This window comes from Magallana gigas, chromosome 3 (genome assembly GCF_963853765.1).
Source record: "Magallana gigas chromosome 3, xbMagGiga1.1, whole genome shotgun sequence".
Taxonomy (NCBI): domain Eukaryota; kingdom Metazoa; phylum Mollusca; class Bivalvia; order Ostreida; family Ostreidae; genus Magallana; species Magallana gigas.
In genome coordinates, this window is record NC_088855.1 from 12,136,397 (window position 1) to 12,146,453 (window position 10,057).

The 10,057-nt window shown below is 33.2% G+C and overlaps 1 protein-coding gene across 1 annotated transcript; it reads right to left on the reverse strand.

Moving 5' to 3' along the window:
- Window positions 1–306: 306 nt before the first annotated feature.
- On the reverse strand, window positions 307–8,325 carry LOC105332290 (uncharacterized). The gene is made up of 7 exons (XM_011434835.4): window positions 8,214–8,325; window positions 7,151–7,403; window positions 6,546–6,805; window positions 4,628–5,640; window positions 4,327–4,449; window positions 4,020–4,231; window positions 307–3,676 (listed from the first exon to the last, which is right to left on the reverse strand). The coding sequence occupies exons 2-7, from the start codon at window positions 7,269–7,271 to the stop codon at window positions 3,630–3,632; spliced, it is 1,776 nt and encodes a 591-aa protein (XP_011433137.2). The 5' UTR covers window positions 7,272–7,403; window positions 8,214–8,325; the 3' UTR covers window positions 307–3,629.
- Between the last annotated feature and the right edge of the window lie 1,732 nt (window positions 8,326–10,057).

Here is a 10,057-nt window from a genome sequence, read left to right on the forward strand (position 1 = left end):
GTTTATATAGAAACAAAAGTCGGAGTAGTCTGTCTGCCCATCTCTAATGTCAGTGTCAGGTTAACTCAAGGGCATGTTTAATGAATTTTTCCCTCCATTTGTTACTAGTTTCCTTTTGAAATGATATGTTCCTTTTACCCCTTTGAAGTTTTGACAATTCCCAGTGCAGCCAACTCCAATTTAAGCATTGATAATGCCCAGAAACCTTGTAGGTTTATTATGTCTGATGAAAGGAAATAGAAAGCAGTTTCACTCTCATAAATTCTCTAAAAATCATGTTTGTTTAAGAACAAGAAAAACATTACATTCTTGTTTTGCACAGCAACTTTATTAATATTTTTATAATGACATGTATATTCAACTCTCCTTAAATAAAATGATGACCTTATGACCTGCATATGTTATAACTGTATAAACATAAAAAAAAAAATCGAGATGATCTTGCTCGACAGTAAAGTACCAGCAATAAGGTTTTGACGATCTTTCAAATCTTTGAATAAAAAATGAAAAAAAACGTGGAGTCATCTAGACCTTAAAAAAAACACAACATAACACAAACCACTTTCTTGAGTGGTTTTGAAGAGACAATCTTAATGGGAAAAAAAATGAATGCTTATAACATAATTATATAAAAATTAATCTTGCATCATATATCAAATGTGTTAGAGTTACAAAATTAATATCCATATGGTTTCAACATACATTAATTAAATGACACACTGACACATCATATATTGCTTTTTAAATGGTACAACCTGGTTTACCTCCTATAGCAGAGATTGATTGCATAAAAATTACCCAATAATCATGGCACCGTGCATCTTAGTAAAAGCTTCTGCAAATCAGCCCACGGTTTAAAGATACCTGACTAAAGATATCAATCTAAATTAAGTTTACATTTTGATACCTGTGAAAATCTGGTTTCAAATGATACACCATTGATAAGTTCTGTGGATTTATTCTAAGCCACAAACTGAAGACAAGGTTTTACTCTCTGACACTTGTGGCAGAATTCAATACCCTTGGTACATATCATGCACAGAAACTGCAAAGCTTTGTACATGCACCCGGTACATACACCCTGAATATGTCACAAAATACAATGAAAAATGAAACTCAAAAAGGCACCAGTTGTGTTAACATTTGAATGTGTACAGCACCTTGGTGTGAACTAATTGGATATAGCTGAAGCTACATTTGTAAAAATATCAATATACATATAAACGTTTGAGACAGCTGATTTTATGAGCACCTTAAAAAATTCAAACCAATGACAGCCGACCACTCTGTCTTTTGACTTATATTTACCTGGATTAAAAAAATCAATGACATAAACATGGCATAAATAGAAAACTGGAAAAAAATGTTTTGCATTGACTATTAAGTGATGGAATTTGATCCTGATACTATAAAGTAAAATCAAATAAACTATCATTAACATTGTATAAATGTATATTTAAACAAAAAACTGAATCATGTTTAAGGATTATAAAAAAAAAAAAATTAATACATAATGTGAATGTGACTGATTTAGAGACTGAATACCGGTAATATGAAAATTTCATATTTATACCCTTTCATTTAAAAAAAGACCTATTTATAAATAAAATACTTTAATGCACCGCATTCTTAACTATAGCACTTTCTTTGTACTCTTAAAATTCATGATGCATTAATTTATGTAAATCACTTTCTGGAGTTAGTTTATTGCTACATCAATTTAAATAGCATAAGTAAATAGTTTGGAAAAATTACCCTTTTCTCCCCTTTGCAATGCTCGAGAAAATTTATGGACTTCATTATTTTATTTATGTTCATTCATACACAGGAAATTTCAAAACGAAATATCCATTGAATCTATATGGGCAATTAATGATGTATAATAGAATTTATGAGTCAACATATTTTATGTGAAGATTTAAATAGCAAAGACCTTGAGAGAGAGAGAGAGAGAGAGAGAGAGAGAGAGAGAGAGAGAGAGAGAGAGAGAGAGAGAGAGATAACTTGATAACTTTTAATTTTATAAATTTAGGAAACTATATCTAATTGTACTACAATACATTATCTATCAAATTAAATGTGCATATATTTTATAATACAACCCATGTATAATGATAAACATGTATATAAACTAAAAATAATTCACTAACAAAAACTCTCTTGTACCAGTCTTTGGCTTATGCATTTCATTTAGGTTGACAGTCCTGACCACCCAAATTTTCCTACCAAGATATATTCATATCTGCATCCTACTAACCAGTTTCAATTTGATGCATACTCTCAAACACAATGTTCAAATCTGTTTATATCAATATTTTTCCACTACAAATAGAAATACAAGTACCTACATAGAATTGTGATGGATACAGATAAATCTTTTAAATTAAATGAGAAAAGAGTAAAAATAAATCTATAGCCCCAAATGCACACAACCAATGGTTTTTTCACAAATCAAAAATCACAGATACAATTCAAGGTTTACCAGACATTATACCAAAGTATCACATAGATTTGGATGCAATATTCCATCTATACACTACTTTTTGGAAGTGATAAACTAACATTTCAAAATAACTTCATATACATGTATTATAACTGTTAAGTTACTTAAATGTTTAATTACACTACAAAGTCAACCTAAACTTTTTAAATGTTAGGTAATGAACGTACTTTTTTTTTTTTGTAAACTATGGTTTACATGTTTTGTTCTTGACAATGAATGAAATGTATTTTATATTCACAGAAATTATATACATATACATGTAGATCTCTATTTGTATATCATATTTAAAGGACTATTTTCAACATATGGTACATAATTATCTAATCTGAAGCTTTTAAAAAGAATTGTCGATTGTTACCAAATATAACAACATGATTGTACACTTTTTCACAATGTATAATCAAAGTCCTGAAGCACAATGTTTGTAGTTACTTAGCTAACCACTGCATGACTGGCAAGAACAATGCATTTGCTGCTAATACGAATAAACAAAGTTTTCTAGGTTTACAAACCTACTAAAAATTTCTTTCAATATTTTCTCTTAAAAACAACTGTAGAAGGAAATTTATTTATAATAAATTTGCATATACATGATATACAAGAATAATATTTGAAGAAGAATTTTTACTTTTTGAATATGGTTCAAAAAGTAAGCTGTGTGACCTTTGAGCTAACAAAATTTCAGGAGCAAATAATGAGGCAATATAAAATATTTTCATGGCTTAGTATGTGGCAAAAGCAAAGGCATTCTCTCATTCAAGCTTTTTCTTGGTTTTTGGGTTTTTACATCTTGGTTTACCGGAACAACACTGACTTGCAGTTATTCTCCCTCAGGAGAACATTAAAAATCATAAAAAAAATGCCCTGCATTGTATTTGAACAAATTAATATCAGCAAAAACATCACTTGTAAAGACACATTTGTAAACAGAATACACTTGCCTGCTGCATTTGAAATAATACTGATAATCACATAAGATTAAAGACAGTTTGAAGTTATTTCTGGTACCAGGGGTATATCCAAATGTTTTCTTAGAAATGGATTTTTTAAAAAAATGGACTGTTTTCCCCCAATAGTTCAAATTCTTACTCATGCACTCATCTGACATCTCAAGATTGATCTCCTGTCACTTAGATGAACCAAATCCATGCAAGCTTTGTGAAGGCCCAAGACCTGGAATAAACAAATGTAATGTTAAAAATTTTGGCATGCATAAAAAATATTTTAAAAAGCCAAAACTACAAATACTGGTCCTGTAAGTAACTTGTTGGATTTGCATTGATCTCCATAAATTCAATAAATATAACACCAATTTTCAATGATAATTTTGTTTTTGGTTTAATCAAAAAAAAATAATTTTCATCAAATATACCAGGTATGTGACACTATACCCTGCTAAGACCATTTTCCCCATAAATTTACCGGTATGCATCTTTGAAGCTATGAATTTTACTCATTCCGAAAAATCAATTCTCTTGAATATTAATGTGTTAATAAGAATTACAACAATACTAACCAGACCAAGGTGAGCGGTTGGCCAGAGGATCACTCCACTGCATGGATACAGGGCGGTGAACAGGGACCTTCTCTGGGGGTTGTGGGTGAGGCTTCACTCCCTGGGCTGTTTGTGACCACGTCTGTTTTGGGGGCCAAGTATTTGTTGAATGCTTGTCAGACTTACTCGAATCTTTCTGACTGTCTGTCTCCTCATCACTGCTCCCTCCTGGACTATTTAATGGAAAAAAATGTGCGCATATCATAGAAGCTATAATTATATTTTATCCAGTAAATGCAATGAATAAAGAGTTGAAGATGGTAGTTACTTTGCTTCTAAAGCATTCACAAGGTCCAGCCCCATGGCAAAGAATGGCTCCCCACCAGATGAATCATCAGAAAGATCGTCCGAGTCCTGAAGGGCAGACCAGCTGCTGTGTAAAATGTCTGAGCTGTTAACAAATTAAAAAAAAATGAATATATTCAGATATCATTAAACAAAAGGAAAAATTGAAATCACATTGAAATTTGATAATTGAGGGAATCTACATGTACTTGAAAATTTTGCTTTTTTGGGGAAAGAACTTTCATATCAAAACTTATAAATCATCGAGTCATATTTAAACTTACCCTTGAGAGGACGGCAAACTCTTGGTAACCCAAGGTCTATATTTAGGTTCAGGGTATCCCCAGGGATATCCTGAAGATGGATGGCCTGCATGCATGTTCATCAATTGTCTTCCACCACCCATGGTTCCATCCTTTGTATACTGCCTAGGAATGGTGGCACTTTGACCCCCTAACTCATGGGAACTAGTGAACTGACTAGACGGAAGACTGGATCGGTGAGGCCAAGTGTTTCCTCGCAGAATCCCAGAAAAATCCAAAGCTCCATCTGACCTTCGCTGTCCTTTCACTACCTGGCCGAGTCTGGTGCTGTCATCGCTCCCGCCTGGGGAAGGAGTGCGCGATGAAAACCGAGAGGAGAGACTGAGTCCAGGCGAGGAGTTCCTGGAGGAATACAGAGAAGGCACAGTCAGGTGATTTTCATGGATTGTCTGCATCTGAGAACCGGTCCCGGGAGCAACAATCCCTGAAAGTAAGTTCACGACAGAGTCCAGCTCTTCTTCCGTGGCAAGTGGATTTCTTTCTATCACGTTTTGTGTGGTGATTTCTGGCAAGAGAATACTATCATCTATAGATGCTGGCATACAGTCTGGTTTTTCATTTTCTTGTACAGGATCTAGACCGATGTGTACAAGAATTTCTGGTTTGTTTAGCACATGAACATCTCCTTGGGGAGCCTTTAAGTTAGGTTTATCTAAGTCTACATAGAAGGCACTGTTACTGTCATTTTCTGCGCTCTTTCTATCAAACAAAGACAAAAATGAGGATTTCAAATTTTGCTTTGCTTGAAGCTTTGGGGATGCAGAAGGACTCCTCTTCTGGGGTGAAAAATTCAGGTTTGGAGGCGATTCTCTGACCACCAAGTTGAGATCGGTCATTTGCTGAAGAACATCTTTGGTTTCTGTGGTTTTGTAATTTTGGACTAGTTTGCTGAGCAAGGACGAGATGGTTACAGAACACAGCTGATGGTAATCAGACTGCACCTTCAGGAACAAGAGAACACACTGGCATAGCACCTGTAAAAGAAAAATAATGGTACCACTTCTTACAACATGAAAGACACTTCAAATGTCCCTATTTTATTACAGTTAATGATCATGATATGTTCCTATCACTTCATCTCTAGATCTCCCCTAACTAAACCAGTTAAAGGGGCATGGTCACGATTTTGGTCAAATTTTATTTCTCTGTTTTTATTATTTACAGTGCTTTAGGAAAGCATTTCTAATGATCAAATGTAATTTGAGAGTCAGTCGTAAAGTTATAAACAATACACAGGGTTTACAATTCTTTGTCATGTAAACAAGGCTCGTGCCCTGTTTTTGTTTACATAGGTTCAATATACCACTAAAAATCTTTTTCAAGCTGATTAGTCTATCTTCTTATTCATTTTAAGCATAAATAAACAGTTCCTAACATTTAACACATTCATTTTATGTCTGAAATTGGAATTTTCACTTCAACAGTCAAAATGTAAAAAAAAAAAGCTTTGTTTACAATGCAAAGAATTGCAAGCTCTGTAACTTGCTTATAACTTAATGAATGAAAACCAAATTTTGGTTGCCAATTAAAAATGCCTTTCTGAAGCATTGTAAATATTAAAATCAGAAAAATAATTTTTGACCAAAGTCGTGACCATGCCTTTTTAAACCCAAGAGTAAATATCTCATTATGAATTCTTAACTTGCTTAGCAAAAATATAACAATATCCCGATTCTTCTGTTAATAAAAATCAATGAAAGTATGACAACTCTAGAATAATTTTATTTCTTGTCCATACAAACTTCTGTAGTCAGTATTACTCATTAAAGTGTTCCAGACTTTAAATCAATAAGCATGATAAATAATATGAAAAGAAATGTAAATAATAACATTTTTTGCATAACTGTAAAACATGAGTTAAAGTGAAGTCAAAATTTACCTGTAAATGTGAATTCGTTTTCTCAACATTTTCCACTGACTCTAAATGACTTCTGAGGCCAATTAAAAGCTTCTCTATTTCCCTAAGTTTTCCTGATGGATCAATCCCATTGCTACTGGCATAAATGACATTGAAAGCTTGACTGGTCTCCAGCCCCAGATGCTGATAGTCCGAGCCACACAGACTGTTACAGAGGGAGTCCACTAGATGGGTGCCGGCCCCATCAAACTTCTTCCACACATCCATGTACTCCACCACCCCTAAAAGACAGTACAGGTACATGTACAATAATTTCATTCATAGTATGGGCCCAGATGGCATAAGAGTTTACAAAGATAAGAAAGTCCTACATGAAAGATTAATCCCAAATTTCCATAAAGAATATTGGCAATATTGCACTCGAGTTGTAGTGGCAGTGTCACTTCTGCATACATATAAAGTGAGTGGAGTAGATCAAATAGCCATACGTGATAATTTTGTGTAAATTTAAATTAAAATATCGTTTAAATGGTGTTGTGGGAGTAAAGCATTAAAGTAAAGTAGAGCAACACAATGCCTTTAGTATAGCCCTCAGAAATCTATTTTGTGTTAAATTAATGTTGTACCTTCATAGCAATTTTGCACAGTTTCCAAAATGGTTTTCATTGGGTTTTGCATAAGTAATTTTGGTTGGTTGTCTCCTGAGAAATTACGTCCATTTCTTAGACTTCTTTTATGACTGTCCATCTTCAGGATTTTCTGCTAAAATCTGGGCATAGAAAAACCTTGGCCTCATTTCCCCGTAAACTCATCACTTTCAATCCAACTGTAAGACCATCTGCATTAAAACAATTCTCTGTTGTGTAGACAACAGCACTCCTACAAAATAAGACAAATGCATGATTAGAATTTAATCAACAGAAACCTACAGAATACCATAACATTACCACTCTGGCTATTCATACTTCAAATCATATACCTGTACCTATTGGATGTATTTGTCCTAAAGTGCCCATTAGTTCTTATTTATTCCTAATGACCTATCCAAGATAACACAGGCCCCAAGAAAGTCAAAATTGGATTTACCAAGTTTAGCATGTTTACAACTTAGCAATCAGATTAATCATTGTTTATATAAAAAGGTTTTCAATGAAAAAATCAGTATCTTTGGAATTTTTGTGTTTTATTTCTGTGTATTGGTATGCCGATATGCGCAAAGAATTTGAATGACATTTACAGGCAGCCTAATTCAATGGGATGCTACATTTTGTAGGCCATTTTACATCAATCACAGTACAAGTGGTATCATCTTATGCAAACTAAATCTATCACAACCTTTCTCTCACCGTCAAATTTCATCAAATCATACAAGCTGGGGTCAGGGAAGCCTAGGATTATATAAATCCTGCCTCATTTATTTGTTGTGCACTGACACACAACGATGTTACAATAATGAAAACACCACTTATTCTATAATTGTGCATCATTTGACCCTAAAAATATCATAACATTGGTTTTAAAACGGAGAATTTCCAATATAATCTTCTTGTTAACAGGTTAAGTCAACCTACACCAAAAGGTGTCAAACAAATGGATCATCGCTGAAATAATAATATCAAGAATAATAAATCAATTGACCTGGGTATATATTGATACATAATGAAAACATAATAGTATCTCTTACAATACCTCTTTATGTTGCCTTATTCACCTCTTGAAATCTGAATCATCTTTGGATGCTAGGTTTCTGTACCGGAAGTAGATGCATCCCTTTTAATTTTAGTAACTTGTACATGAAATGATGGGTAGCAAGTCGTTTCGGCCGTTTCTCATTTGGGATCGTGGTTTGTTCGACCCGGGCTATGTTATGATATTCGTCGTTTTGGCATTAGATACCTAGTCTTTTTGGCCGGAGATGATATATTAATATTGTTTCATTTCTCGTGTTGTTTTTTTTTTAAATGAAGTTTGTTCCCATCCAATCATCATATTTTAAAATTTCCGCAATTTAAAATTACTATAATCCATTATTAAAGGGGCATATGGTCACGATTTGGGTCATAATTTGTTTTTCCGTTTTTAATTTACAATGCTTCAATAGGGCATTTCTAATGGTCAACCAAAATTTGATTTTCAATTGTCGAGTTATAAGCGAGATATACAGCTCACAATTCTTTGTTATAAAAACAAAGCTCATGTCAGGTTTTTCTTAATATTTTGAATTTACAGGTTTAGATCGAAAATGAATGTGACAAATGCTAGTAACTGTTTATTCATGTTAAAAATAAATAAGCAGATAGAAAAATCGGCTTAAAAAGAACTTCACTGGTTTACTTAACCAATGTCAAAAAAAAAAAATGGCACGAGCCCTGTTTACATAACGAAGAATTGTAAGCTATGATCTTGCTTGTAACTCTACGATTTACACTCATATTTTGGTTGATCATTAGAAATGCACTATGTAAGCTTTGTGAACAATAAAAATAGAAAAATAAAATCTCACCAAAATCGTCAGTGATCATGACCTTTAAAATGAATCGTAAAAGATATGGCAAAAAAGTTAAAATTGAAAATTAAGAGACACAAATGAAGAGAAGATAATTGGCGTCAAGGAGAATTATATTTGCTGATCTCCAAGTCATCACGATGTTAGGTACGTTTTTATTTTTTGTATGTCAACGTTATTGAGTTATGTTTTAAATCAATTCACCATGCAAGTTACAATCATGATTAATGAACGTAGTCTTCATATTTGTTATGATACCAACCGTAAACTATATAGTTATCGCCTCTTTTACTATAGTTTTTATCTGTAAAACATATTTATGTTCGTTAGCTATAGTTAAGACTTGTTAATCAAACAAAGTTTCACAATCGTGAAACTCGGGGCGAATTTATTGATCAAAAACTAGTTTTGGTTTTAATTCGGTTTTGCTAACTTTTCATTTATTTGCAAAACTGGATTAGAACTAGTTTTAAACTAAAACTAGTTTTTGTATTTATTGGCTTTTAACTGAAACAAGTTTCCAGGAAACCTAAAACCACCTTCGAGTGCGGTTTCGGGGGTTTTAAATCCTTTTAAGATGGCGGAGAGGTGTTCGAAAGAGAGTTGTTGATACTCAAGTGTGGCACATGTAGCAAAGAATGAACTCAGCGAAGCATATGGGTATCGTTCTAACGTTAAACATATGGGTCTCAAAGGATCTATGATAGTACATATAGTACTGACCAAAATAATAATGTGGAAGAGAGCGATTCCATTAATACAAACACTGAGAATTACCCTTTGCAATTTACAACAGGCAAACGAAAAACTTTCAATGTAGTTGATGAAAAAAAAAGAATTCATTGAAAGATCTGCTCATAACTTTTTATTTAGTACACAATATAATGCATGTAATAAGTTCGCCTGTCTATTTCATTGCTGGCCATTCAACTACGGCTCTTTGAAATCAACAAGATTTGTCTGGCTTTTGAGCTAAGACCATGCACGTAATTAGTGGATATTTCACTTGAAACCAGTGTCATTTTTA

Coding starts and splice junctions, on each gene's coding strand:
- LOC105332290 (XM_011434835.4), bottom strand. CDS start 7,271: ATGGACAGTCATAAAAGAAGTCTAAGAAATGGACGTAATTTCTCAGGA. Junction 4,232..4,326: donor GTGAATGCTTTAGAAGCAAA/GTAACTACCATC, acceptor TCCATTAAATAG/TCCAGGAGGGAGCAGTGATG. Junction 3,677..4,019: donor CAACCGCTCACCTTGGTCTG/GTTAGTATTGTT, acceptor TGTTTATTCCAG/GTCTTGGGCCTTCACAAAGC.